Source organism: Thermothelomyces thermophilus, chromosome 2 (genome assembly GCF_000226095.1).
Source record: "Thermothelomyces thermophilus ATCC 42464 chromosome 2, complete sequence".
NCBI lineage: Eukaryota > Fungi > Ascomycota > Sordariomycetes > Sordariales > Chaetomiaceae > Thermothelomyces > Thermothelomyces thermophilus.
The window spans coordinates 4127522-4155508 of NC_016473.1; the positions used below are offsets into that span (position 1 = coordinate 4127522).

General features: G+C 55.6%; 10 protein-coding genes across 10 annotated transcripts; 5 read left to right on the plus strand and 5 right to left on the minus strand.

Moving 5' to 3' along the window:
* Positions 1 to 47: 47 nt before the first annotated feature.
* On the minus strand, positions 48 to 1138 carry MYCTH_2302140 (uncharacterized protein). The gene has a single exon (XM_003662009.1). It carries the CDS (start codon positions 1012 to 1014, stop codon positions 253 to 255), a length of 762 nt encoding a protein of 253 aa, XP_003662057.1. The 5' UTR covers positions 1015 to 1138; the 3' UTR covers positions 48 to 252.
* A 150-nt stretch (positions 1139 to 1288) lies between these two features.
* Positions 1289 to 2194, plus strand: MYCTH_2302141 (uncharacterized protein). The gene has a single exon (XM_003662010.1). It carries the CDS (start codon positions 1407 to 1409, stop codon positions 1935 to 1937), a length of 531 nt encoding a protein of 176 aa, XP_003662058.1. The 5' UTR covers positions 1289 to 1406; the 3' UTR covers positions 1938 to 2194.
* Positions 2195 to 3040: 846 nt separating this feature from the next.
* On the minus strand, positions 3041 to 6766 carry MYCTH_2058658 (uncharacterized protein; the record flags this gene model as incomplete). The annotated part of the gene is made up of 2 exons (XM_003662011.1): positions 3041 to 3104; positions 3183 to 6766. 2 exons carry the CDS (start codon positions 6764 to 6766, stop codon positions 3041 to 3043), a joined length of 3648 nt encoding a protein of 1215 aa, XP_003662059.1.
* A 493-nt stretch (positions 6767 to 7259) lies between these two features.
* Positions 7260 to 7836, plus strand: MYCTH_2138495 (uncharacterized protein). The gene is made up of 2 exons (XM_003662012.1): positions 7260 to 7455; positions 7516 to 7836. Exons 1-2 carry the CDS (start codon positions 7300 to 7302, stop codon positions 7804 to 7806), a joined length of 447 nt encoding a protein of 148 aa, XP_003662060.1. The 5' UTR covers positions 7260 to 7299; the 3' UTR covers positions 7807 to 7836.
* A 279-nt stretch (positions 7837 to 8115) lies between these two features.
* MYCTH_2302143 (uncharacterized protein) lies at positions 8116 to 9952 on the plus strand. Its single transcript, XM_003662013.1, has 8 exons — positions 8116 to 8224; positions 8274 to 8312; positions 8376 to 8392; positions 8449 to 8503; positions 8557 to 8584; positions 8717 to 8752; positions 8814 to 8981; positions 9052 to 9952. The coding sequence occupies exons 1-8, from the start codon at positions 8222 to 8224 to the stop codon at positions 9153 to 9155; spliced, it is 450 nt and encodes a 149-aa protein (XP_003662061.1). The 5' UTR covers positions 8116 to 8221; the 3' UTR covers positions 9156 to 9952.
* On the minus strand, positions 9909 to 12454 carry MYCTH_2302145 (uncharacterized protein). Its single transcript, XM_003662014.1, has 4 exons — positions 12106 to 12454; positions 11422 to 12011; positions 10436 to 11358; positions 9909 to 10359 (listed from the first exon to the last, which is right to left on the minus strand). The coding sequence occupies exons 1-4, from the start codon at positions 12281 to 12283 to the stop codon at positions 10344 to 10346; spliced, it is 1707 nt and encodes a 568-aa protein (XP_003662062.1). The 5' UTR covers positions 12284 to 12454; the 3' UTR covers positions 9909 to 10343.
* A 1936-nt stretch (positions 12455 to 14390) lies between these two features.
* MYCTH_2302150 (uncharacterized protein) lies at positions 14391 to 16052 on the minus strand. The gene is made up of 3 exons (XM_003662015.1): positions 15323 to 16052; positions 14698 to 15223; positions 14391 to 14585 (listed from the first exon to the last, which is right to left on the minus strand). The coding sequence occupies exons 1-3, from the start codon at positions 15570 to 15572 to the stop codon at positions 14471 to 14473; spliced, it is 891 nt and encodes a 296-aa protein (XP_003662063.1). The 5' UTR covers positions 15573 to 16052; the 3' UTR covers positions 14391 to 14470.
* Positions 16053 to 16532: 480 nt separating this feature from the next.
* On the minus strand, positions 16533 to 21676 carry MYCTH_2138498 (uncharacterized protein; the record flags this gene model as incomplete). The annotated part of the gene is made up of 8 exons (XM_003662016.1): positions 21377 to 21676; positions 21304 to 21315; positions 19650 to 21250; positions 19312 to 19488; positions 17582 to 17765; positions 16916 to 17519; positions 16722 to 16793; positions 16533 to 16612 (listed from the first exon to the last, which is right to left on the minus strand). Exons 1-8 carry the CDS (start codon positions 21452 to 21454, stop codon positions 16533 to 16535), a joined length of 2808 nt encoding a protein of 935 aa, XP_003662064.1. The 5' UTR covers positions 21455 to 21676.
* A 1242-nt stretch (positions 21677 to 22918) lies between these two features.
* Positions 22919 to 24135, plus strand: MYCTH_2302160 (uncharacterized protein). Its single transcript, XM_003662017.1, has 3 exons — positions 22919 to 23223; positions 23306 to 23494; positions 23567 to 24135. Exons 1-3 carry the CDS (start codon positions 23071 to 23073, stop codon positions 23855 to 23857), a joined length of 633 nt encoding a protein of 210 aa, XP_003662065.1. The 5' UTR covers positions 22919 to 23070; the 3' UTR covers positions 23858 to 24135.
* A 302-nt stretch (positions 24136 to 24437) lies between these two features.
* MYCTH_78571 (uncharacterized protein) lies at positions 24438 to 26689 on the plus strand. The gene is made up of 5 exons (XM_003662018.1): positions 24438 to 24639; positions 24703 to 25207; positions 25270 to 25337; positions 25411 to 25468; positions 25534 to 26689. The coding sequence occupies exons 1-5, from the start codon at positions 24499 to 24501 to the stop codon at positions 26475 to 26477; spliced, it is 1716 nt and encodes a 571-aa protein (XP_003662066.1). The 5' UTR covers positions 24438 to 24498; the 3' UTR covers positions 26478 to 26689.
* Positions 26690 to 27987: the final 1298 nt, after the last annotated feature.

A 27987-nucleotide genomic window follows, 5' to 3' on the forward strand; every position in this document is an offset into this window, starting at 1 on the left:
ACAGTACCTGAGGTATGTATGTAAGTACGGATTACATACATACAATACATGCATATATCAGAAGCCTTAAATTACAACAAACAACACTGCATATACACGTGCAGTCAACCGACAACTTCCCCCATAGCCTTGTATTGTTTACGTTGTCAAAATGAAGTCCATGATAATGATCTTGTCGCCTCAATGTAAACAAGCTTGAGTTTGAAATGCATGACTCCTTGCTCCGGAGTACGTTTGCCACCTGCCAACGTCTCAGTCTTGATATCTAGTTCTGCTTCGCCGTCGATCATGGTGTCGAGATCTTTCTGCTCTATCCCGGCTCCTACTCCGACCGTGGCTCCTGCTGTCCCTCCGCCTGTGGTGTCGGTCGCGGCTGCGACTACGGCTACCGTGTCGTCGTTCCTCCCGGTGGCGACCGTACTCCGGACTGCGGCTCCTCCGTCGCCGATAGCTGTCCTTTTCATCTCTGTCTAGGCTGTCACGTCTCCTATGCCTACTCCGGCTGCGATCCCTGTGTCTGTCATGGTCGCGCTCTCTGCTTCGATGCCGTCTTCTATGCCGGCGGTCTGAGTCTCTGTGTCGATCTGAGTCTTTAGACCTATCTGTCCGCGGATCTGGCCCTTGGGTTGCCTTCGGGTCTTTGCCGTCCACATTGCCGCGGTTCGGCACCCTTGACCCTTCTACTTCCACGGCATTGGCCCCCGTTGCATCGCGCGGCTTGATAGGTAACCCCAAGGCTCGTGATATCGCATCCTCTTCGGCTTCCTTGATCTTGCGAATCTCCTCAAGGCGCTCACGGGCCGCCTTCTCCTCTTCCGTCTCGTTTGAATTCGCCGCAGTTGGGTCTGCCTTGGCGTACCAGTTCAGGTCGCGCCCTTTAGCCCAGCGCCCAACCGGCGCTTTGAGGCTGTGGCCGAGGTAATTCTCGCGATACTGAGATGTTGCGACATCGTCCCAACTGAAGTTGACGCCGCCGCGTGAACCTGATTTCCGGACGGTCGAGAGAAGATCCATGGCCGCCTGCTTGTATACGTCGGCACCAGAAGTATAGGAATTTCAGGTCTCTGATAATCAAGCAAGGCTGTGAGAAAAAAATGTTGGTGTCGCGAAGCGAAGATAAGATCGGATGGCGTTAAGAAGTTTAGAGAAGAGTGCGCGAACAGACTGCAGAAGCTTGGTCGATCTGGGCGGCGAGTTACTGCCAAGGCGGCTCGCCCCACCCCCCGCTATCGCCCTATATGGGTGCTGGTGTAGTTATCCGTATCACGCTGCGGTTTAGTTCCTGCAACGCAATTACTAACTAGCGATCCGCATCCATTCTTCGATTGAACACATACCGCTCTCAGAACTGCCAACCTTAGTACGGAGGACCGACTCATACTCTCGGCGCCTTTTTGACATCAAGCATGGCTCTTGATCCAGCACCATATACCGGCCCGCCGCTGGACGAGATCCAATGGCGGGCGCCTCCCGAATTTGAGATGGGCATACACAGCAACAGTGTGCTCTTTTACTTCGCGCAGTCGCCCTTCTACGACAGAACATCGAACAATGAGGTTCTATTCCAGCAAGGCCTCAACAATCCCAATGTTACGCCATATTTGGCCACCCGCGAGCTCTTCGAGGGCCGTCTTAAAACCATGTCTGGGCTCGAGTTTGTCGTTGCCCAGGAGCCAGCCGAAACAGGCCCTGGAGCCGGGACGGGCGTGTGGGTGATCAACAAGCAGACCCGGCGTAAGCAAACGCCCCAGGATGAGATCATTGTACACGGGACATATTTCGTAGTCGGGGAAAACATCTACATGGCGGCAAGTTTCGCGGACATCCTGAGCTCGAGAATTGTAGGCTTCAATTGCCCCTTCCGTATCCCTCTTGTCCCACGCACACACAGACCCCTAACCATATCGAATACAGGCAGCGATATCGTCTTCGGTTGAAAAAGTTCTGCCTGTCGCCTCCAGCGCGCAATCCTGGTCCCCAGCTCAGGGCCGCGTTTATCCAGCCCCCGGCACCGGCGCGGCCGCCGCAAGTACCAAGCAGCGCGAGGCGACTCCCCTCCCAGACACCAACAAAGCCACCACCGATTCGGGCATCAGCCTCCCAAGCTCCCAGCTGATCGAAGAAGCCTTGCTTATCCACGAGCAACACGGCGATCACTACCTAGACGAGAACCCCATCACTGGCAGACCCGGCGATTTCCAGCTGGCCTCCACCGGCCGCAAGCCAGTGAACCTGTCTACCGCGGCGGCCCTTAATTCCAAGAAGGCGGCGGCTCAGATGAGCCTGCCAGCGCTCAATACCAAGCTGGGTGGCGAGAACCCGCTGACGGCCAAGCCGACCGGGAAGGAGACCAAGAGCCCCAAAACCCCTGGCGGCGGGGGCCTACAGAAGAAGAAGAGGAAGGGGAGCAAGGCGGCGGCGACGCCGCAGTAGGGGAAAAAAAGAGGGGGTATGTCTTGGGTGTTTGAAGTTGGGAATATGGTGTGCTATGGCCGATACCTATGGCCGATACTGAGGAATTTACAAAGGTTGGGCGTTACGGAGGTATCGGTTTGTGTGTTTATGATACCCTATGTTCCTTTATGGGACGTTGCGATAGTTAAAATCACGTCTCAGAGCGATGACGCGCAGATGGTTGACAGTGTGTTTCCCTTTCGTGACAGTTTCACGACCTATGTGATCATTCGTCTCGAAACGAGTCTTGTTCTTGACCCAGGTCCTCCGAGTCGAGAACGTTACGCCGTATGCCTAGACGCCTGTCAGTCGCCATCACATGCAGAGCTAGAGAGAAGAAAAGCAAGCATGGAGAACGAAAGGAAGGTTGCTTTGGCGGCCTGCTCAGAAGAAAAGAACAATGTAGGTGATAGTTTTGTAATCATGAGTGATTCATAAACAGCCTCTTGAGAGAATTCATCATAACAGACGCCAACTAAGCAGAAGAGATGCAAACAAGGGGTGAACATCCTTCAAGAAGAGAGTAACGCCACAACATACCTTGTACAAGATTGAAGTGGGTAGCCGCCAGGCACCCCCTATGGTTTTACTCAACCACCCACCCCTTTCCTAACACCCTCTTCTGCTTGATCTTTCGCATAGGCAGGGGCCTAAGTAAACAGTGTCAGCCACATGCCTTTCCGGAAGAGAAAGAGTGTGAAAGAAGAACGGAAAAGAACACCACATACCATCCCAATCCGCCGCCCGTCTCCGCCCTCAAATACGGCACGACCCACACCTCTCTCGTCTTCCCGTCGTCAGACCCTTGTACTTCTTTGACCGGCTTGCTGTATGTAATCAGCGGCGTGCCCTTAGCGACGTTGGCCAGCTGCGCGCCCGTCAAGTCCGTAAGAGCATGCATCCTCGTCTTGGGTTTCTTTCCGCTGCCGTCGTCCAAAACATTCCCTGCGCGCTGGAGATGTGCATACACGACGTACTCCGGGCACTCCTCTACGCTCAGGTGCGCCAGCGGCGATGACGGGTGGATATACACCAGCTTGTCAGCCGGATCGATTGCTCCCTGATCGCCGGAATCGAGAGGTATGAGCGGGATATACGGCACGTCGATGGCGCGCTGAGGCTTTCGGTACATCTCCGGTGGGTTGGGTGCCTTGTCGGCGCGAATCGCCACCTGGTCAACAAAGCCCGCGGCTACCATCTGCTTGAGGGCTTGGATTTGTTGCTGAGTTGGTCGAGGGAGCTTCTCTGGAAGCTTGAAATTCGCAAAGGCGGGCAAGTTTGTCTTGACGAGATTGGCGAGTTGGGTTTGGAGCTGCATAATTTCCTTGAGGACCTTGTATCGAACAAAGTGACTCTCACACCATTCCTCAGTGGGCTCGTGGGCGAACTCGCCGACTACCTGGAGGATTTTCATGGCATCGGATTTGTCGTCAAGCGAGCAGAAATTTTTGTGCACTGAGTTGAAAGCTTTTCGTATCCTTGCCCGCTTGTCCTCGGCAATAACTTCCTCGTTGGTGCGGAACTCTTCGGTTTGCTCGACAGCTGCCGGGATGGCTTGGTTCTCAGGCACGAAGATCTCGCCCGCAGACAGTCCGGCTATCATGGCGATGGTATATGGGAGGCAATCGTGGAGATGCCCAACCAGTAATATCCGGGCAAAGCGCGGTGCTAAAGGAAAGATAGACATGCTGGCGCCAACTGGCGTGATTTGCCCACTCGGTGAGATCGCCGACAGGTAAGTGAGAAGTCGCTCGGCTTTGACAATACTCTGCCGGTCAGGCGGGGTCGGGAAGGGAAAGTTGACCACGTGTTGGAGGTTCATGGACTTGAGCTGTAGCACGACGCCTTCAATAGGCATACGAAGAAGCTCAGGAGGTGAGAATTCGGGGAAATCCCTCTCGTAGACCGCTGAGGAATATAGCCTCCAGCAGTGACCTGGGCCCGTACGGCCAGCACGGCCGGCTCTTTGCTTTGCGCTTGCCTTGCTGATCCAATCGATCTCAAAGCTCTGGACGCCGCTCACCGGGTCGTACTTCCGCTCCTTCGACCTTCCGCAGTCGAAGACGTATCGGATGCCCGGAATGGTCAAACTGGTCTCAGCCACGTTAGTAGCCAGAATGACCAGACGGGAGCCTTCAGGAGGTGGTTCGAAGACTTTCATCTGCTCTTTCGTCGGAAGAAGCGAATAGAGCGGCAAGATATGCATCCGCCGTGGGCCCGTCCCGGATTCCTCGTCCTCAAGCTCGAATTCCTTCTCTTCCTCCTCATCGTTATCCGAGCCGGATTCCATCTCGTCGTACTCGTCATGGGCATTCCGGTCCTCCGCCTCGCCAAAGTCGATATCTTCTACTTCAATAGGAGCCTCATTCCCGGAGATACGGACTTTTGGTCCCTCTGCGGTGGTCATCCCACCAAATGCAGCCTTCAGACGCTTGCTCAATCGCGAGATCTCTCCCTGTCCGGTTAGAAAAACAAGCATGCCACCCGGAGGCAGCTTTCGATGCCCTTTGCTGATCTTTCGGAAAGCATCCTCGACATAATCATGCCGTGTTTTCTTTGCAAAGTGAATTGTAACTTCGTGCTGGCGACCCTCGACTTCAATGACGCGTGGGGGCGTCTTGAACAGCCTTGTATTGTTTGTGAATTCTTCGACCCGGAGTGTCGCGGACATGATAATAATCTTCAAGGGCTTGATTGAAGGGTCTTCCTTCTCCAATTCCGCCCTGAGTTTGACCACTCTGCTGAGGATCGCAATCAGAATGTCGGTGTTCACGCTCCGTTCGTGAGCTTCATCAATGATGATGGCCGAATACTTCCGAAGCGCAAAGTCCTGCGCCACCTCTCGAAGGAGAACACCATCTGTCATGAACTTTATGGCGGTATTGGGATCCACCGTGCCCTCGAAGCGAATCTGGTAGCCAACAACGTGGGAATAATTTCCTAATTCCTGAGCCACGCGCTTCGACATACTGACGGCTGCCACTCGCCTCGGCTGGGTTACACCAATCATCCCTGGGGTTGGGCCATCCGGTGCTCCGTATCCCGCCTCGAAGAGAAACTGTGGCACTTGAGTGGTTTTGCCGGAACCTGTAGCGCCACAAATGACAACAACGTCGTTGTTATGAATGGCCTCCATGATCTTTTGCTCTTCTGCAACCACTGGCAAGTTGTAGCGAGCTTCTTGGATTTCAGGATCCCTCGTGACTCCCACAGCGTAGGCCTTTCTGGTGACGTTTGTCGTAGGCTGCAGTTCTATGGGTAGGGGATCTTCCTCGACTGGCCTCGGCGTGAAATTTGCGGGTTTGGGTATATCTATAACCATCGAAGTCGAGTCAATGGGATTGTAGCCCAGCGCTTCATTGCGTTGCTGGTGAGCCCAAGCCTTGAAAGCGGACGACCTCTGTTTGCGGATCTCCTTGGCTGCTTCTTCGTCGTCAGAACCCATGTCGCCCTCCGAGCTCTCCACGTCGCCATCCGAGCTGCTGTCGTCCGACTCCTCGTCTTCACTGCCGTCGCTTCCTTTGGCACTGGATTCGCCGCTATCCGAGTCTTCATTTGACGCTTCCGAAGGTCCTTCGCTGAAACCATTCCACTCCTCCGAACCTGACTCCTCGTATACCGCGGGTGCTTCGATCGAGAATTTTGTCTTGACTCCTCCACGCTTCTGCCGTTTTGCAAGGATGGGCCGGCCCGATTCGTCGACCTCAAGCGGACGTTTCAAACCGGACCCTAACGTTGCGGGGCCTGGCTGTGTCGGTGCCGGTGGCTGAGAGGTTTCTTCCGGGGCCGATTGTTTTTGGTGCACTTCCGCGTCTTCCTCATCATCACTCTCTGAGTCACTTGACTCTCCCTCTTCCGACCCCTCTCCTTCACTGAGCTTCCGGCGCTGGTAGAGAAGACTCGCCGCTGACTTGTCCAAAGGCAGTCCGGCGTTCTGTTCCCGAAGTGTGCGCCTCAGAGCCTCCCTCTTGGTCTCTTTCGTCTGACCAAGGGACTTGCTGCTGGCGAATAGGCTGGTATCAATCTTGTTCGCAGCAAGTTTGGCAAGCAGTTCCCTGTTTTCATCCTTCTTCAATTTGTTCTCGATGTACTTCTCGAGACGCTTCGCCTTTTTGCTGCTGACCTTGACACCCTGAGGCCTCAACTCCTCACGGAGGCGAGCTTTCTTCTGTTCGGCCTCAAGCTGTTGCGCTGGTGTGATTTCCAAGGCATTGGTGTCTGGATTGACATCGTGAGTAGCTCTCTCCTGCGCTCTCTTCCGTTCCAGAACCTTGCGCTTGCGCTCTCGTCGAACGAACTTCTTTGGTGGCATCTTGACTCTCAAAACCCAGACCCCCGCTATCACGAAGCTATCCAGAAGTTGACCGAAAGGATGGATAGGGTATTAACTGTCGATGTTCTCAGGAGGAATGGCGTCCGCAGGAGAAGTAGAGTGGTCCAGCATCAACCTCCGCGGTTGACTTTTCTCGATCAGGCTGCGAACACGCCAAGTAACCTTCCAAAGATCAACGACGGACTGGAAATCACCAGGGGGCCATGGTGAAAACTGCCTACGACCTCAACTGTATTCCTGCAGCATGAGGAATTGAAATCTTGTCCGCCCGGCAGAATTATGGCGCTAAAAGGACTCGGACTGGTAGCGCTAGTGGCTAGTGGGGCTGAGAAGTCAGGTATTGCATACAGTGCCTGTCACAGTATGCATCTCCAAACAAGCAGCGGGACCTAGAAGTTGTGATGGAGTATGTCCTGCACCTCCTCGCGACCATCAATTATGACAGGTTCTGTATTGATTGCCCTGACTGTATGTAGCAGCCACGCTCTCCGACTTCCAAGCTCAGTTTCCGCATGATGGATGAGGACTCTATCCGTGCCGAGCCCTTTCCGGCTCCGTCGAGAAGAATAACAGGAACCGTTAATGGCGTCCCGACAGAAGTCGGGTCACTTATGTTCTCAGACAAGATCATGCTCACCGTTTCCCAAGGTGGACGTCTTGCCCAATGGGTGAGTTCACCATACACTACAGCCAGAAGCTTCCGAGGTCCGACACTAATTTACCAAAAGATTCAGGTGCCACTTTCTGCGCCTTCACCAGCCTCCGTTGATATGGCCCTACCTGGGGCTGGATTGAGTGCGCTTCCTTCGACACATCTCACTCCCAAGACACTGGTTGGGGTCGGCGGGGAGGGTCGCGAAACTCTCGGTCATCTCTATGCTAGTCAGATTGCCAGCCATCTGACTCTGCGTGACCCCAATGAAAAGAGAACCTTGCTTCTCGGACTAGGCTTAGATAAAGTCGAAAGCGACGGAGAAGCGTTCTATGACCTGCTTGGCTTAGTACTGCAAGTTCTTTGATACTTAAATACGAGTTTGAGTACGCTGGTTACGACTGCATCAAATGTAGTAATGTGGGTTGAGGCAGACCTCGGGTTTCTCCCTGAAGACTACTCCGTAGTGATTCCATGATGGCCAACCTGAACCACGCCTGGTTGTTGAGGGATAGAATCGACTTGGCGCCGACGAACTGGGGGTGGGGGGTTCTTGCAAGCGAATGAGAGATTGAGAAGCACTTGACCCTAACCCCGGTAACAAGGTCCGTGCTCTCTAACCCACTGGTTGCGGCTAATTTTCGGATTACCTAAGCTTGACTTTCTGTGCCCACCAAAAATTACCCAGCCCTAAAATCAACGCGGCGGGACCCGAAAAAGCAGACTTGCGAGCATCACCGTCGAGGAATTCGAGGCTTCATCGACACTAACCAACAGCCACCATGGTATGCCAATTGCCTCCCTTCGATGCGTCAGCAATGCTGACTCTCACAGCCTACCAGGTTCTCTAAGACAAGGAAGCACCGCGGCCATGTATGTTCTTCCCCGTCTCGTTTGCGCTCTTGACGAAAATGCTGACCTACGTTCTTCCCCCAGGTGTCCGCCGGTAAGGGGTATGTCGCGAAGAACCGAACGATCGTATTGAGTTTATATTGACGCAGTGTTTCAGTCGTGTCGGAAAGCACAGGAAGCATCCCGGTGGTCGCGGTATGGCCGGTGGTCAGGTACGGTTGGCAATGACGGATTTTCGATGGGCCAGGGCTAACTCGACGAATAGCACCACCACCGCACCAACCTCGATAAGTGTACGAGACCAGCGCCCTGAAGAAGCAGCTTTGACCTGTTGGTTGGGGGTTACGATGAATTTCGGGCTTCCGCGACATGGTTCTAAGCTGCTACGATGAGACTCGAGCACTCTGGCTAACAACATCGACCAGACCACCCCGGTTACTTCGGCAAGGTTGGCATGAGGCGTACGTACCCCGGCGACTTGAAAATGCTTCAGCAGGGATTTGGGGTTAACTTGTCGGCTAGACTTCCACCTCCTCCGTAACCACTACTGGGCCCCCACCATCAACATCGACAAGCTGTGGTCGCTCGTCCCTGCCGAGACTCGGGAACAGTACCTCAGCGGTGCCAAGACCGACACCGCCCCCGTTATCGACCTCCTGTCCCACGGCTATGCCAAGCTCCTCGGCAAGGGTAAGAGCTGAACCCGCATGAGGGAGCGAGCTCGAGGCAGGAGGCATGGTTGGACTGACAAGTATTGCAGGCCGTCTCCCCCAGATTCCCTTCGTTGTCCGGGCGCGGTACGTCAGCGCGGAGGCGGAGCGCAAGGTGACTGAGGCTGGTGGCGTTGTCGAGCTCGTTGCTTAAGTCGGACGCGGTTTCGGTTAAATCAAAGGCTAGCGATTGACATTTTTCGGTTACGAGGGAAAACCGAATAGAGAACCCAATGACAACGGATCCGACGGTCAGAACGACGTCAGCTATGGATGCTAGGTCCCGGAGTCTGGATTGGTTCCTTGGGGCGGCGGAAAGCACGCCTCGCATTGCAGCATTAGGGAATGGGATGTTTATCCGCATCATCCGGGGGGTTCTGGCCGTCTTGTGTTCCATATCCATCTTGAGGTTCGAGCAACTGAGTTCATTGTTCGAAACAAGGAACGGTGAAAGAGGAATCGTCTGCTTCATGGATCCACGAAAATCAGACCGTGACGACTCTTGTTCGTTGATGAGGTGCCCTTTGCAACCGGCACTCGTTCATACCTCAGATAAAGGGGATAAAGGGGCTGTGTCGACCCTGACATAAAATCACTCTAGATGGACAAAGTTACTGTCCTCAAGTCTTCGAAAAGATTTCTCCCTGCCCAGATTGCGCGCCGTTTTGAGTTCTAGAGACGCCGTGGGTAGCTATGTATTTGCGCGGCGGAGGTAACAGCCTACGCAGCAGGCAGACTCGAGTTGCGAGAAACTGCATATGATCAGACGAGTAGGATAATCAGGGAGTCCAGCGCAGTTCTCGTCAGTCAAGTGTATCGTCATACCGCGTTGCTATAGTCCTCGTCACAGCAAACCATCTTAGGATGTCCATACCACCGACGTGATAGTTAACGCTCATGTAATATTCTCCCTCCACGAAAAAAAAAGGAAAGAAAATAAAGAGGGAAAGTCAACGTTGCCAAGAACAACCGCTCGTTCAGCAACGCTAGAATCAGCCGTACCAGGTCTGCTCAGAAAGATGGCCCAGCATGGTCACGTCACAGTCATAGACAAGTCATTAACAACAGGATAGGACAAGTCACAGCTGTGTCACACTTCATCCCATTGTTCTCCTCGCTCGCCCGTAAGTGCCCAAGACTGATACGTCTGTCTTGCTACTTATTCAAATCATGGCAAAACCAAGGAGGTATAGGTATCCTCTGTGCTTCATCACCCTGTCTCCCATATAAAACGCAGGTGAACCAAGCAGCTGCCAATCATCATGTCCCTTCCAAGCATCCCGTGTCCGATTCCTCACCAGTACCCAGCCTCCGGAGACGCAGGCCAGGCGATGTGTTTCCACTACCGTTTACGATCACTTGAGTCGTCTGCGCGTCAGCAGGTGCCCAGCAAACGGTTCGGTTCGACATGAGAATGTGAGAAGGGAAACTCACGTGCTCAGCCTCCGCGAAAGCGTCTGCAACTTCTTGTCCTGCTCTGCCTCTCTCGCGGCCCTCTCGAGGGCCTGGGCGCGCTCCTCGTCGTGCTGCTTCTGCACCTCCTCGGAGCTCGGCGGCAGCCGCTCGTTCTGGAGGTCGACCTTGCGGGCGTCCTCGAAGCTGCTGATGGCGTTCTTGATGCCCTCGGCGCCGAGCATGAGGGTGCCGGCGGGCAGGCGGCCGCCCGACACCGTCTTGAGCTCGGTGACGCGCTCCGACTCCTCGCGCAGCACCTGGAACACGCGCGAGAGGCGCCCGATGGCGAGGATCTTGTTCTTGATGGCCCGCCGCTTGAACTCGATGGATTCGGGGTCCTGACCGCTAGCGCTGGAGGCCGAGGGCAACGACGGAGAAATCGGGCCTGGCGAGGTGGCCGACGAGTCCTCCCTCAGCTCCTCCTCGGAGCACGTGCTGAGGATGGCGATGAGCATGTCGGTGATCTTCTCGCCAACGAAGGGCAGCGACCATGTGAAGACGTCCATGAAGTTGGGGAGCCAGTATGGGTGCGGCGTGCAGTTGAACTGCCGGATGTTCATGACGTTGTTCTCGTACTTGAGCACGGCAGCCTTGTTGTTGTAGACGTCGAGGTAGTTGGGCGCCGAGAAGATGGTCATGACGCTCGGGAAGCCCGTTGTACGCGTCTTACGATACATGCGGTATCCGGCGTCCTGAGCCTCGTGAGCGCGGATGATGGACAGCAGGTTGTTCTTCTCCAGGAAGTGGCAGGCCGCCGGGTAAGAGAAGAAGTACGAGCACCCGCGCACGTGGTTGTGCACGAAGTACTCGGTAGTCTTCTCCTGGCCAAAGTCCTCCAAGGGGTCGGCCCAGAGAATGTCGCACATTAGCCCCTGAGTGGGAGGCTCTCTAAACCGGTCGATCTACGCAGAGGTTAGTTAGCCCAGGCATGGCAAGAAGTGAGGGAAAGTGACGAGGCCACAAACATTTCTCAGATCATCGAGCGTGTGCAGCTCCGGGCTGAGCCCGCCATGGATGCACAAGAACTGCTTGTTCATAATCGCCGCCAGCGGCAGGCAGCAGAACGACTCCATGCAAGCCTCGTAGACGGCCTCGGAGTACTTGTGCTTGCACTCGAGCTTGAAGGTGAAGTAGTCGGTCAAGTGGCGACATTCATGATTCCCGCGCAGCAGCCAGAGCGTCTTGGGATAGTGGATCTTGAGCGCCCACAGGTACAGCACGCACTCGATACTGAAGTATCCACGGTCGACGTAGTCGCCGAGGAAGAGGTACCTCGTATCGGCCGGGTCGCCGCCAACCTCGAACAGCTTCATAAGGTCGTAGTACTGACCGTGAACGTCGCCGCAGACGGTGATGGGGGCATCCATCTCTAGCAAGTTAGGCTCGGCGCGCAGGAGCTCGGTGCCCTTCCGGATGATCCATAGTGCCTGCTCCTCGGTCAGGCGGCCCTCTCGGTAGAAGTGCTGTTTGAGGAACTGGATATTGGGCTTTTGGTGCGTCTCGTCCTCGAAAAACTGCTCGTTGGTCGGCTTGTACATGGCAGGCGCTTGCACATCTAGAGACGGGGGGCGCACAAGCATGGTTAGTTAGCTGGTTGCGTTGAAACCCAACCGCGGGGCGCTCGCGCGCTGGTGTGTAGGCGGCCTTACCTTTGCACACCCGCTCCAATGTGCTGACCTGGGTCCCGTCCTCCATGGTGTGGATGGTGAAGTCGATCTCAGGCAACGGCTTCTTGTGCTGGATCGCGCGGATAGCATTGTCGACCTGCTGCTCCCTTGCGAGGCGCTCGTCGTGCGAGGCCATCGCGTTGCCGGCCTCGTTGTCCATGTCGGCGTTGGGTCTCTTTTTATTTCCCGAGTGAGTTGTACGGGAGAAGGAGACCAAATCCTTTGGCGGGCGGCGAGACGTTGTCGGCAGGCTTGGTTGGTTGTTTGGTTGGCGCTTCCTTGATTTTACTAGGAACGAACGGCTGTCTCGCTGTGTCCCGCAGCGACGAAATTTAGAGCTCGAATGCCCAACTGCGTCCCAGGCCTTGTCTCAAAGATGACGGTGTCCCCAGTTGACCGGATCCCTTGTGTAGGTTAGACACGGGTGCCAGGGCCGTGGTAGGATCGAAGAGCAGGTAGGGCTGAGGGTTGGGGCAGCCGAGCGTCGGGAGGCAATCTTTGGATGTCGGGGACTGAGCTCCAGAACCTGGAGAGCTGCCCTGGGTGGGATGAGCGGGGAGAGGTACTCTTGACGTTTCACCGGCTTGTACGGAGGTACTTCACGCGGTATGACCTTGAAATTTCACACTACAGGGTCCATGGGTCATGAAATGGCCTAGTCGAAGATACGAAAAGTTCAACTCAAGCATGATGAATATCGCCTTTGAAATGGTGCAAGGTTCTTAGAGCCGGTCTTCGATGCACAAGTTTTTTTCTCCAGTGCAATAATAAGAGCTAAGGATGAGATACGGGAAAGATTCAGGTGTTGGTCAGATTGTGAAAGAAACGGGAGCAACACAATCTTACCGAAAAATACCATGATGTATGTGTGTTACAAATGGGAGGTATCCGTATGTGCTCCTGTACAGTAACTCGAGGAGGCGGGGCTGAAGAGTCGCATCTTGGTGGCCTGCGAAGACTCGCTTCCAATTGTTGTTTCCAATCGAAATGAGAAGTTCCCCTCCAGGGTCCTGTCCACCAAATCTTTTTAGCGAGTCTAGACCTCGCAACGCAGAACTTGGTTCTCGATTACCGTACAGCGGAAGTGTAATCCGTAATTACTGCGGCAACTCGAAGGTGCGGGCAGGCCTTCGGGTTTTGACAAACCTTGCACAAAAGCATGCCGCAACCTCTTCCGTTTCCTTTACCCAAACGCAGTATTTTTGGATTTTCTTTCCTGAATATTTATCTTGCATGTACCCAAATGTATTCCAAATGCTCCCTATTATTGCGCACTTTTCGTCGGTGACCAAGGTGAACAAAGGGTGCGGCGCATCGTCGGGCAGCTTGCGCCCTGAGGTTGTGTTGTATTGGTGCAAGGCTTGCCCCTAGGTTGGCTCCATAAGGTATCAATGAGAAAGAATAAAGTTAGCTTGTAACACAGCGAAACGTTCGATAAACACTCACAACGCTGGCGGCAATTGATTAGTCGGCAGAGCTGACACCAGATTATGCGATCCTAAAAAATCGCCGAGTTACTACATGATTTTTTGTTACCGATTTCCATCGCTATGAGGGCAAGAGATGGTCGCATAGCTAAGGTAATTACTCGCAGCACACACCGTGTACAGGATCCAAACGAGCTACCAAGAATGGCAGTCTTGACCGCCATTTGGAAGGCCGCTAACAACCAGATCTGACCCACTGGTAGTCAAATCCCGTAACAATTACTCCGTAAGGTAAGGTAGTTATGCTTTTATAAGTGAAGGTGCAAGCTGTTGCAATCGATTTCGTCGCATTCAAAAAGGAACAAAAAAGCCAGAGGAAGGAGCCACATCATGCATGGTCCTAGAGGTGACTATGATTATGTTGCTTAATAGAACATCTGGGTGCTTACCTGGGGACTCAAGCAGCCGCCATTGCTCAAACCTTGGACTGAAGCCGAAGGCAGAACTTTACCAAATTTTAATTCTTCCAGGTTTCTTTTCCAAAGGAACTCCAGCAGGGCGCATGCTCAAGGCTTTTGATAAGGAAGGCGAACCGCAGGATCAACAAGACTACCTAACCTTACCCAATCAGCGAGTAGACAAAGAAAGCCGTTGTACGAGCTGGATTACTACTATCCCAGTATTGAGCTGGATGGTAGGTACGTGCTTACCTTCTCGAAACCAGATCGCGCTCAGAGCATCATTCCCGGACCTCGACTGACACACTTCGACAAGTATACAATGCTTTGGCTTCCCGGCACAAATGGCTTTTTCCTCTGTTGTAGTCTATCGATCTATGCTTCTCGCAAAAAAGTCCTTCCCTCCATCCAAGACAAGTTGACTCCACAGTCAACTCCGACCTGCTCGGCAACTAGACGCATTTATGGGGCGCAGTATCCACCGTCGACCTTGATGTCCGTCCCCGTCGTGTACGAAGACGCGTCTGACGCCAGGTACAGGTATGCCCCCTTGAGCTCGTTCACATGACCCTCGCGACTACATGACACGCGCACATCGATTGTCAGCAACAGGGGAATGATGAATCCAAAGAAAGGAGGGAGGAAGAGTGGGAGATAGCGAGGAGGGAAAGAGAGAGAGAGAGACTCACCCCATGGGAATCTTGTCCTTCCAGGCCCTCTTGGTGTCCTCACTGCAAAACTCGGAGATGCTGGTGACAATGTAACCGGGGCTGACGGAGTTGGCGCGCGCGAAGCCGGCCCACTCGACCGCGAGGCTCCGGCAGAGGTGGATGATGGCGGCCTTGCTGGCGTTGTACGAGGCCTGCAGCTGCGGCACGTTGACGATGTGGCCGCTCATGCTGGCCGTCGCGATGAAGCTGCCTGACGTGAAGGGCGGGTCCAGCGGCCGGGCGTCGTCCCCGAAGGTGGTGCCCTCCCGCTTCTGCCGCCGGAAGTGCTGCCCCGCCGCCCGCGCGCAAAAGTAGGTGCCGTCCACGTTCGTCTTGACCACGGCCGAGTACATGTCGACCGGGCCGTCCAGCATCGGGCCCCCGGTCCATGCGATGCCCGAGTTGGCGACGAAGATGTCCAGCCGGCCGTTGAACTCGCGCACATTAGCGTCGACGGCCGCGGCTACCGTGTCGTACGAGGTGACGTCTACTTGGTACGCTCTGCCTGTAAGGAGAAGGGGGAGGGTTAAGAGGTGGGAAAGTAAGCGAGTGTGTTCTTTGCCCGAGCTTGGTGAGGAGAGTCAACAGGTTTGGTCATGCTTACACTTGACACCGTACTCCTTCTCAATCTCTGCCGCGGCCTGCTCGGCCGGTTCCTTCCTCTTGTTGTACCATATGGCGACGTTGGCGCCGGCCTCGGCGAGGGCCTGGGCCACGCCCAGCCCAATGTTGCCCGCGCTGGCGCCCGTGACGATGGCGGTCTTGCCCTTGAGAGAGAAGAGGTCGAAGACGCTGTTCGAGGTGGGAGGCGTCGTCGCGTCGTGAACGAACTTTCCGTCTTTCATGTCGGCCATGGTTGTTCGGTAGGTGTCAAGGAAACGAAACGGATGTGGTGCAGAAGACGGGGGAGATTGAATTTTGAGACCCCCAAGAAATTGAGACGAAGTAAGTGAGGTATCACTGCAGATGATGCTCAATGGAGGGAAGACGGGTCACACACGAGCAAGAGCCAAGTATGAGAGGTACGTGGCCCTGAACATAAAGGAAGAAGAGAAAAAGTTGAAACGGAAAAAAACGAAGCCAGAGTTAGAATTACAGAAGGGCATGGGCATGGCCGTGTAAGGCGTTGTTCGCAGGCGGTCGGTCGGCGCGACCCAGAGGCGGAGTGTCCCAATAAGGACGGGACCCCCTCGCCCCTCTCCTCCCCTCCATCGGCAAGATGATGACATCAGTGGGGCCAGACGTGGGGCTTGCGGGTTTAACTGTCGAGCACCAATCCACCAAGCAATAATAGTTGTAGTGCAGAACGTTTTGTCACGGTTGCATATGTTATCGGCGCCGTAAAGCCGAGAGAGGGATGAGCCTAAGAGGAGGGGTCCGAAAAGGTTGAGTTGGATGTATAGTTGAGGGTAGTCTGAAAAAAATGTGGTGAGAGCCCAAAGGGTTGTCAAGTCGCGTTGCGTCTGCACACGAATATCACTTACTCGACGGGCCTGGTTTAACTGTTACCGCTCCGCGAGAGAGAGAGAGAGAGAGAGAGACCCAGGCGCCCAGAGTTGGCGGGGTAACTAACATTGCGGGGTGCGGCGGATTGTTCGGTGGGGAGCCCCTGAAGTTCCAGGTGAAAGAGGGTCGGATCTGCCAGATCGGCCAGGAACCTGCCCCGGAGCGCAACGAAAAGGCGGATCTTCTGCAGTCAAGCTTGCAAGGGCAGCCCAGGAGTGCCGAACCGGCCGAACTTTTCGTTGCCCTACCTACCGTACTGCTGCAAGCAAACCACCACGTGTAGTAGCCAGCCGCGGCGAAACAATGCCCTACCCAATTACTCTGTAGAGATTCTCCCGCTCGGTGAGGTTGAGGTTTCCCCATCGGGAGACCCAATCGTCCCTGTTGACTGCGGAGGGAGTTGAAAGTCAGTATATGCGCGCGGATACACCCAGACGCACGCAAAACAAACGAAAATTAAGATCGGGTGTTGTTGTTAGGGGTGGGAATGTACTCACTATATGCTCCGCAGATCCTCCTGATACCCTTGAACGCGTTTCGGCCATGGAGGACACGCCAGTTGTCAAAGACTATGCGTAGTTGAACAATGTCAGCCCCGCCCGTAGCCGCCTTCACCCTGCAGCCCCCCTCCCCCCACCCCCCACTTGAAAACCAAAACGGTAGGTATAATAATGGGGTCAGAGAGACTTACTGACTACCGTGCCGGGGGTCAGCTGGAACCAATACTGCAGCCGCGGCCGGTTGATGATCTCGTTCCATTTGGCGGCCGCCCTGTACCACACCTCGGGCCGGACCTTGTCAAAGGGGACCACTCCTCTGTCATCGTTGTTCCACCGGATCCGATACAGTCCCAAGGACGAGTGCGTCTCGAACACCGGGTAGTTGACGTCGGGCCGGATGGTGATGCCCTTGTTGCCGCTCGCGTGCCACGGCAGTCTGACCTTCTTCAGGACATTGTACGCTTCCCGATCTTCGTCATGGAGGACCCGCGCTGCCTTGAACCCGTCCACCAGCACCGACGCTCCGCCGTAGGGCCTCTCGCCATCCGGGCCGCGCTCGTGCGAGAGCATGTGGAAGGCCTGCAGCCCTGCGGGGTCGGTAAAGTAGGTGGTATCGGTGTGCGGCGGCAGTGCCTGATTGGTGTAGGCCGTGTCGGCCATGGCGAGGTCGGGCTTGAAGTCGTAGAAGCCGCCGTAGTGTGTCTGCCGGATGAAGGCGATGCGCTCGAGCAGCTTCCGGGTGTCGTCCGGGTCCTCGTAAGGAGTGTGTCTGACGAAGCAGAAGCCGTATGTCCTCTGTGACGACAGGTCAGTTGGATCCTGGCCAAGAGGAAACTCTGACCAGGGGCGGAGGGGACACTTGCGATCTTATCGGTCAAGAGGGCGACGCCATGGTCGTCATTATCATCCTCCATGACCACGTCATAATCAACCTCCGGAGGCCTCATCTGGATTTCGTCTCCCCAGTATTCCCGCATGGGCTTGTCGGCGCGGTGATCGTAATACATGTAGTGCCGGAGGAAGTCCCAACGATAGACGCTCCTGTGGCCGTCAGACCCTACAGCGCTGTCAGCTCACGCTCATGTCCGTCCTTCCTGGGAGTAAACCGACATTCCAGCCAGACATGGGTGTAATCCGCTTTGACTTTGGTGATACGGATGTCTGGCGGGATCTAGAGCCCAGTCAGCACAGCACAAAACGCCAGGTCAACACGACGGTTCGATTCCTTGGGTACCTTGAAAGTGTCAAAGTTGCGTTGCTTCGTGTCTTGGTTGACGCAGTCGGTGCAGCGGCAGTTGTCTCTGCGCGGTGTAGCGACGGTCAGAGACGCGTTTCGCGAGCCTTCTTACTTTCTGCCGCCGCTGCCGCAGGGCCCGTTTTGAACTCACCGAAGCCAGATGTTTGGACTGGGCGTGCTCAGTTAGTTTCTGTCGGTCGGCCGAAACCGAAATCGCTCCCGGAGTCCAACTCACAAGTTGTTGCGACGAACGTTCTGGCCAGAAAACTCCAGGTACGGAGGGAGTTCTATCCAGAGCCCAAAGCGGTTGACCTCGATGGCTCTCTTCCAGTCGGTGGGCTCCCTGTACTCAGCTCCGCTATTGTATCGCTTTGGGAGAACCACCGGGCTGCGGACCACCGACTGGCCGAGCAGTTGTCTTTGGTCGTCCGTCAGCGTTCCCAATTCCTTTGTTCGGTCCTGTTCACACACACGCACAAACACACACCCACACACACAGAGAGAGAGAGAATGCGAGTTTGATCTCATGCCCGCCAAATGCAGACTCACCTTGTCACGGCCCCGCGCCGAGCGAGAACTGGCCGCACTGCTTGCAGGAGTCTCATTTTTGCACAATGCGTCTAATTACAGTTCCGGCCTTGGGAGGGTGAATACGGCAATTATCGCAAAAAAATGCATCATCTGTTGGTCGTAAGTTTTGCGTTGAACGCTGACCTGATGAATACTCGGGGAGCCAGGGACGGGTGCAGGCGGGCGCCCGGGAGATCCACAGCACCGCAAACGCCAAGACCTGGGGAAACGGCGCGTGGGCCCTGATGACCTCGGTAGAACGGGGTTGTCAGGTGAGGTGCGGTTGTAGAGTTAGGTATATTCTGCGCTAAAGAAGAGCCGCAGCGTTGAGGGACGGCTAAAAGAGGAAGTGCGCGTGGGCTTATAACACCGTTGATTGGGTTAGAGGTTGTCAAGTGAAAGGCGGCAGCAAAGCTTTTGACTGATCCATTGAAGATACGTAGGGTTAGGGTTCGTATCGCCGACAGACAAGACGATCGACAAACAACTAGGAACATAAAGACCTCCTCCCGGACGGGACAAACGTTAACGAAAACAGTGTCCCCAGTGGCGCATATTGTGGATGATAACAAGTGTCTTTGGAATAAAAAACAAGTCGAACATGATGGCTCCAAAAGTTACAACGAGCCTTGGCTAGGGCCCCTATAAGTCATTCTCTGCCTCACATGTGTAGATGTACTTACAAATTGTATATCACTGCCTATTCCCCCTGGCAGTCGGATTCTCTTCATTCCATCCCACTAGCCCACCGGTCAGCAGGCTCATGCACCAATCTTGAACCGGCCCCAAAATGAGCCAGTAGACCTGTCAACCTTGGCCGGCGGCGGAGACAGAACGACCGTGTTCCACACCTCCTCCCCGTCGATGAATAGCCGGTACTTGAGGCTGCTTTGGTCGCTACCTTCCATATTCTCGATCGTTATCGCCCCAAACTTGGAGTTGCCCTTGTAGATGTACCTGTACATACGACAACCGGATCAGCACCAGGAGCAACCACAAGAGGACCAAAAAAAGGGGGGGAAAGAAAAGAAAAAAAGGGAAGGGCAAAGGAAATTGAAAAGGAGGGAAGAAAGGAAGAGAAAGAAAGAAAGGAGAAAGCAAGATGTGAAAGCACATACTTGACCATGACATCATCACGGTCCGTCTGGCGGTAGGTCGGGAAGGGGGAGTAGAACTGGTTCAGCGGGCTGGCCGAGAACTCCCAGACGGTGGCGGTCTCGGGCCAGCGGGGGTCGCCGTCGGGGGGCGGGAACTTGGTGGCGGCGAACTCGTGGCGGTCGCCCGAGAGGACGACGACGCCGAGGCCGCGGCTGGCGGCGTCCCACATGGCCTCGAGCACGACGGCGCGCTCGGCGAGGAAGCCGCCCCAGGTGTCGCGCGTGTTGACCGGCCAGTTCTTGGTGAAGGGCACGGACGAGGCCACGATCTTCCACTTGACCCCGCGCGGCTCCGGCCGGCGCAGCCACGCGAGCAGGTCGGCCAGCTGGTCGGCCCCGAGCATCGTCTTGTCGGTCGCCGTGGCCGGGAGCAGCGTGTTGCTCGACCGGAACGAGCGCGTGTCGAGCAGGAAGAAGCTGGCCGGCCCCTGCGTGAACTCGAAGTAGGTCGCGTTCGGCGCGCGCGCGGCGAAGGCCGAGGCCCGCCGGGCGCGCGGCGGGTTGGCGGCCGCGTGGTAGTGGTGGAAGGGGTCGATGGCGGACGTGTAGACGCCCGTCAGGTTCGCGGACCAGTCGTTGAAGATCTCGTGGTCGTCGAGCGCGTGGATCCAGCTGAGGTTCTGCCCGACCGCCGGCCAGTCCGGGGAGGCGTAGACCTGGCGGTACTTCTGGCGGTAGTAGCCCACCGACTTGTCCCAGTAACGCGGCACGTCGGCGTAGATGAAGTCGCCGAGGAAGAGCATGAACTGGGCATTGAGGGTGGGCAGGACCCTGGCGAGGTGCCGGAGACCCGGGATAGAGAGCGGGTGGTCCAGGGGGTTGTACGGGAAGCGCGGGATGATGCACGAGGTCGACAGGAAGGTGAAGGGGCCGTAGTTGGTCTCCTCCGCGTGTCCGATCGGGGGAGGGGCGGTGAACTCGCCCGAGTGGTTGTTGGAGGTGCGCCACTCGTAGGTCCGCTTCTTGGAGTGCCGCAGCGGGATGGACACGACCGCGGTGTAGTCGGTCTCTTCGGCCGTCCACCTCACCCCGCCGGCGTTCTGCCACAGCGGGTTGTCGAACGGAGGCTGGGGGTCCTTGATGTGCACTTCGACCGTGATGGGCATCTTGGACTGGTCGGGCTCTCGGATCAGCAGCTTCGCCTCGTTCTCCGACACGTATCCGACTCGCACGAAAGACAAGTCGTCGACGGTATAGGAGCGTTCCCGGAACAGGCGGTCGGCGACCAGACCGACACAGAGCCCGTTGAGGAGAAGCGTGGCGAGGGACAAGGCCAGGCTCCGCGGGTTCGGAGCTCCGGTGAGCAGCGTCTTCCAGGGGTTCAGAGGCCTGTCCTCGACCGAAATCGTCTCCTTGACACTGACATCCTCGGCCACAACCTCCCTGTCGCCATGGCTCCGTCTGCTGTCTCCGTTGTTCGGCGTGCCTTTACCTTCCACCGTCGTCTCGGTGACAACCACGTCTACTCTATCCACGAGCACGTGCTTGGGTTCTTTCCGGTAGCCCAAGACAAAGGCAGGCAGATAAAGTGCAAAAAGGGTAAAAACGATGGCAGGGAGGACCTTTTGGCTGTGAGCGAGCAATTCTTTTAGTTCTTTACCGGTGTATAACTCACTGGTACCAACGACTATACATCTGAAGTCAGCACCTTATCGGTGTCTTAGAGTTCGCAGAAGCACGAGACTCACCCATCTCAGGAAAACGTAAGATAAGGCCCGCAGCCCGATCGAGGCCGCAACCGCGGCCTTGGTCTGCGATGTCGCCATCCGGGCGACGATCCTGGTTTTGTCACAACACAAAAAGCGGGCAGAGAGTACGGATTACAACGTCGGATATCGACTGTGGTGGTCGTTGGGTGGTGTTTACTGTCTGATGGAACTAAGCGGTCTTTCACCGTAGGTACTGCTAAAAACCAATTAGGATGAAGCAATTGCGAATGAAATGTAGGCTGCAATGGAACCGGCAAATGGCGATCACAATGAGGCGATCGATCAATTTCCCGGAAACGAGAAAACGTGTTTGCGATGCAATGCAGCAGCAGCCTTAGACTCGGTGTGCTCGATTCCTCGCATGACAGGTACTGACGCAACCTGCGACAGCTGCAAAGGCGCTGATGTCACAGGCTGGAAACACAACCACCACCACCCCGGTTTGTTTCGCCCTGCCCTACCTGAACAGCAATGCGTTGGGACAGGTGCGTATGTAAGATACGTAAGGTACGTTACATGTATGGGCATTACGTGAACATAGGTACCTCCGTACATATATATATGGCGGGCTCTGATAAACGCAGATATAAAAATATATGCTGCGTTCATTTCTACCTTGATGAATGAGCAGAGACCTCCTCGTCGCTATTGACGATATCGGCAGGGTTGACAGAAATGGCGGCCTTGCCAGCGCACTTATGGGTTCCACCTTACCAGTGGTCTGAGTTTATGCGTACTGCCAACTGGCGTTTCAGCGGGCAACGCTTTAGCTAGGTTGCTGATTGTTTATCGTCGATAATCATTCGCCGTTGATGGAAAGCGGCTTAACAAGACTAGTAATTGGCCTGTTGTAAGCGGATGCCCAGGCTGGGGCTCGGTTTTACCTAAGGGGGTTGCGTTGTCGCTTGCAATTGCCTCATGAACTCCCCGATGCTGAGGTCCCTCGCGCCCTGATTCCTTACGTGTCCAACCCAGGACATCTAGATACCTTGCAGAAGATCGCTGCGCGGATGTGCCGTTCTATGGCCCATACTTTCCCAGATCGGACGATTTTCGAGCTGCCCTTCAATACGTCAACCGCCAGGATACCGAGGGGCTGCGGTATTGGTCGTCCGTTCTTGATCGATGCGACGCCCTCATAATCTTTCCGGTTGATTACGGCGGCCGCGACGCGTTTGCGCTGGGCTGTGTGATAGCCATATCTATCCCAGAGTCAAAGGGGTCATTTAAGCAGCAGGCTCAGCCATTACTTCGTCAGCTTCACATAACGTGGGCGAAAATCCGGAGTACGCAGTAGAAGCTCGAGAGTTATTGTATGTACTTCGGTTCTTGATTCGTGTTGGGCTTGCACTTTGTAGAGTACGGATTACAAAGTACATACATAATTACGGATTTCTTAGCAATCCGCACAACTGCAGAACCCAGAATATATAGTTAGTGGAGAGCTACTGAACCAATCGAAAAGGGGCCTGTAATCCGTACAGTACTCTGTAATCCGTACAGGGAATTCAGGGGCCTGGGCCGGTTTGCACGTGACGAGGCCTAGAGCCGTCCAATTGAATCCGTGTCTTTTGGACGCCGACGCCGCGACGACTGGTGAGCTGTCCTGAAGCAGCGAAGTGCCCTTCCAAACTCCCGCCTTCCCCGACCGCAACTCCGTACCGGTTCGCACGATGCAACTACCGCTCTTCTCGTGCGGCCTCTGGGCCTTTTTGGCCGTACAGGCGACGGCGACGGCCTTGACATACAAGATCGGCGCCAACGAAGAAGCCTGCTTTTACTCTGCAACCCAACACAAGGACGAGAAGATCGCGTTCTATTTTGCCGTATGTCCGCCGAGCCCCGTAACCGACTCATCTTGCGTCCAGTCGGTCCTTGGTGCAGTTCAGTGCTTACACACCTCTGTAGGTGCAATCAGGTGGCTCGTTCGACATCAACTATAAGGTAACGGGGCCGAACGGGAAGCCCATCATGGAAGGCGAGAAGGAACGGCAGGGCGACTTTGTGTTCACGGCGAAGGATGTCGGTGAATACAAGTTTTGCTTCAACAACGAGATGAGCACCTACACGGAGAAGTTTGTCGATTTCGAGATTTCGGTAGGCACACCCCCGATCGCTTTCGCCCGGCAGTCCGTCGCATACTGATCGCCCAACTATCTCTTTCTCCAGGTCGAGAACGAGGCCCGCGTGAGCCTGCCCGCGAAGCCAGGTGCCTCCCCAGAGCAGACCAGCTCCCTCGAGGAGTCGCTCTTCAAGATTTCGGGCCAGCTGTCGACCATCACCCGCAACCAGAAGTACTTCCGGACCCGCGAGAACCGCAACTTCAGCACCGTTCGGAGCACGGAAAGCAGGATCATCAACTTCAGCTTGATCCAGATCGCGTTGATCGTTTGCATGGGCGCTCTGCAAGTCTTCATCGTTCGGTTCTTCTTCCAGGGCGCAAGGAAGGGCTATGTATAAAGCGGCAGTTCTGGATGTTATGATATGGGCTCATTGGTTTGGCTGGGCGTAATTCTGCGAGCTGGGCATGTCTTGCATGAAGAGTCGGATGTATCATTTCGAATGGCTCACGGTATTACGAGGGATGGCCGGGTAATGTGCTCTTCTTTCCGGCGTGAGGATTGGTTCCGAAAACGGGCGCTAGACTTGATGAAAATGCTTTCCGGCGACAACGAATGGCTTCGCAGTGACAATGTCCTACTAGTGCAAATCCTAAAAGGAGCAGCGGCTTCTCCCCATACATAAGGTACCTTCATACCTTGTGTAGGAGCTCAGGGTGCTCCCCGGGCCGGGGGGGGGGGGGGTGGGTTTGGTAGTGGTGGTTGTTGGCAGCCCACGGCTCGTTTTAAGTGGGTCATTTCTCGACCGATGCATTGTATTCCGTACGGTTGGTTACATACTTGGTATCTTACGTATGTTACATAACAACCCGATAAGCTTGCTGCGTTCAGAGCTTTCGAGGCTGTCGCGCCACGGTCCAGCCACTGTCGTGACGCCTGCAACTTTTCCAGTTCCAGGCCAAAGATCCCCACTGCAACCCGTCACCTGCTGTACAGGATCTCCCAACCTCAACAGCTCCCTGCGAAGACCAACTGCCGGCCATGACTTCGATAGCGACGGGCCTCGCGCGGGCTCTTCCCAAGCCGAAACACAGTTCCGAAAATGAAGAACCGCGGGTTCAGCAGCGCGGCCCGCGGATTGTTGCCGCTGATCAGATCGACGAGACGCAGATTGTCGTGAAGGTTTGTAAACCTGCGCTTTCCGCTCTGCGAGGCAGCGAATTGACCCGTGTCGCCTTCTGCCAGAGAGCCGGCCCACCGCCATATCCCAACCGATCAGGCTGGCGCCCGCGCGTCCCCGAAGACTTTGGCGATGGCGGCGCGTTCCCCGAGATACCCGTCGCCCAATACCCATGGGGGAAGAACGACGGGTCCTCCAAGTCCAACGCGCTGGTCGTGCAGGTGGACAGCGAGGGCAAGGTCGATTACAGCGCCATTGCTCGGCAAGGCCATAGCGCCGACCGGATCATCCACACGTCCTTCAAAGACCTGATTCCCTTGCGACAGCGCGCCGAGGCGGGCGATCTCGACCTGTCGCGACCCAGCCAGCAGGAGGTTACCGAGACGGCCGAGCGCACAAAGAAAGCTCTGGAAGCGCTAGTCAACGGCGCGCTGGCGGCGCAGAAGCCCAAGAATGTGAACGTGGGCGGGAGGAGAGACCCGACATTTGTGAAGTACACGCCGTCGGCGCAGATGGGGGACAGTTCGAAGAAGCAGGAGAGAATCATAAAGATTGTGGAGAGGCAAAAAGGTATGCGTGGCCCCCCGTGCTCTGAGGCTTGAGGCTGCCCGTGCCCAGCTGACTTGCTGCAGATCCCATGGAGCCACCCAAGTTCAAGCACAAGAAGATCCCGAGAGGACCGCCGACTCCTCCGCCACCGGTATGTTGTTCCTCTTCCTCCACACCTCCTCACGTTTCTGGGCGAACTGTGGATACTGATCTCGACTCCCCAGGTGATGCACTCCCCGCCAAGGAAACTTACGGCAGAGGATCAGGAGGCGTGGCGCATTCGTAAGTTGGATTACGATGTTAACAATACGGTTCAAATGGGCGCATTGTACGCTAATACCGCACAGCACCACCCGTGTCGATGTGGAAGAACCCCAAGGGCTTCACGATCCCCCTCGACAAGAGAATGGCGGCGGACGGCCGTGCTCTGCAAGACGTCCAGATCAATGACAAGTTTGCCCAGTTCTCCGAGGCGCTCTTCATGGCCGACAGGCACGCCAGAGAAGAGGTGCGGCAGCGAGCAATCATGCAGCAGAGGCTAGCAGAGAAGGAGCGGGCCCAGAAGGAGGAGCACCTCCGTCAGCTGGCTCAACAAGCACGAGCCGAGAGGGCCGCCGGTGGTGGTGGCAGGCGGCGTTCACGGTCCGGCTCCTACGGCGGTTCCGATTCCGGTTCGGAAACGGACGAGTCGGAGCGCGAGCGGCGCGCGGCGCGCAGGGAGAAGCTGCGGGAGGAAGAGCGCAAGCTGCGGCAGTCGCGCATGGGCGCCGAGCGGCGCGCCCAGGTGCTGGCCCGCGAGATGGACCGCGACATATCCGAGAAAATCGCGCTCGGCTTGGCCAAGCCGACGCAGTCGGCGGAGAGCATGTACGACTCGCGCCTGTTCAACCAGTCGAGCGGCTTCGGCAGCGGGTTCAACGAGGACAACCCGTACGACAAGCCGCTGTTCGCGGCCCAGGAGGCGATCAGCAGCATCTACCGGCCGCGGGCGAACGTCGATGACGACGACGAGGCGGCCGGGGACCAGGAGATGGCGCGCATTCAGAAGGGCAACCGGTTCGGCGAGGCGCTCGGAAGGGGAACCTTCAAGGGCACGGAGGAGGCCGAGGTCAGGGAGGGCCCGGTGCAGTTCGAGAAGGACACGACGGATCCGTTCAATGTGGACAAGTTCTTGTCCGAGGTGCAGCAAGAGACGGCGGCGGGGGCCTCGTCGTCGAAGCGCGGGTACGGGCTGCAGGAGGAGAGCTCGAGGCAGGCCAAGCGAAGTCGAGTCGACGACGATGATGAATGATGTGGAAAAAGGGAGTGAGAAAGGGAGTGAGAGGGGAAGTGGGAGAAAAGGGGGTCTTGTCCTTTAAATCTCCAGGCTTCTTACAACATGCGGTTCGGGCACAAGTTGCCCCCGATGACGGGAACCAGATACAAGAAGCGGAATGCACACTTGTCGTCAAGAGATCCGGCGCGACTTTAATAGGAATCAAATTGACTCCTTCCTAATGTCTCAACCACGGATTCCCCGCGCTTGTACGGAGTAGAGTCGAGAATCTCCGGGCTTTGGGTGTGATTTGATGTGGCGTTCTCAGAAGTAGCGCCGCATCACGGATCCCATTGGCGATGGAGACCTCATGTACTGCAAAGTAATGCCGCCGAAACAGAATGGTGCCTCAAACCCCCAAGACTACAAGGTAGGTAGGAAGGTAGGTAGGTATCTCTTGCCTCCTCTCCCGGTCTCAAGTTCTGCGGAAGGGGGCGTTGACTACTTTCTACAGCGCCTCATATCTCGGGCAAATCACAACATGCTCTCCTGCTGCGTAGTTACGTCAATTTTTCAATCATCCTATCATAATTCTGGAGCGTTAAGACGAGTCGTATCATGTAACCCTTTTTTTTTAAAAAAAAAACCTGAAAAAAAAAAAAAAAAAACTGAAAGAACTCACTTCCCTATAAGGCATGTTTTAAAGGATACACAAAGTCAGCAGTCGGTTTACGATCGAAACTCCCGGCTAGGGCACCAGAGCTGGGCGCCGATAGAGCGTCAACCAAGGCTTTTTAGCAAACATGTGGTGTCATCAGCATATATATACTGCAAACACTGGCGTTTTCCGCGTCGCTCCGGGTGGGTGGGCCGAGATTCCACTGCACAGCATCGTCAGCGAGCGACCATTGCCAGCTTGGCCAGGGAAGGAAGTGGGAAAAAAAAAGAAAGGAATGAAAAAAGGTCAAAAGAAGCACATGCGGATATCCTGCGCTCCATCTACTACCAGTTGAGGAGTTCAGGATTTCGTGCGGTTGGCGGTTGGCGTGTGTTCCTGGGCATGCAGGGACCTTGTGCCCGAGCCGTTGGAGCCCGGAACTACCAATAGAGCACGTCACCATGGGACCCAACTCCTCCGTCCCCAACACGCATGAGCTTCATCAGCCTGATAGCGCCAGTTGTGGCGCAGCTCTGCAGCACTGGTTCGTCGACCGTCCCAAGGGAGTTACATCCCGCGTCGTCGGCCCTGATTTCCAGTCCATGTCGTCTTTGTGTGCTCTGTGGGATTCATATTTTGTAAGTGTTGGTGCAGGGGAAAAAGGGGGGGGGGGGGGGGGAAACGGCCCGGAAGATAAGAGATGGGATATGTGGGTACGGTGACAGTGAGACTGTACCCTACCTTACTTGACTACAGAGGATACGAATCGGCATCAGCGGCCAGGCAGGGCCCAGCCATTGGCCTGGGCCCGTCTTCATGTGCTGACATGGACCTGCATTGGTGTGCGATGTAATATATAGTATAAGCGCTGCGGCCGTCGCATATCGT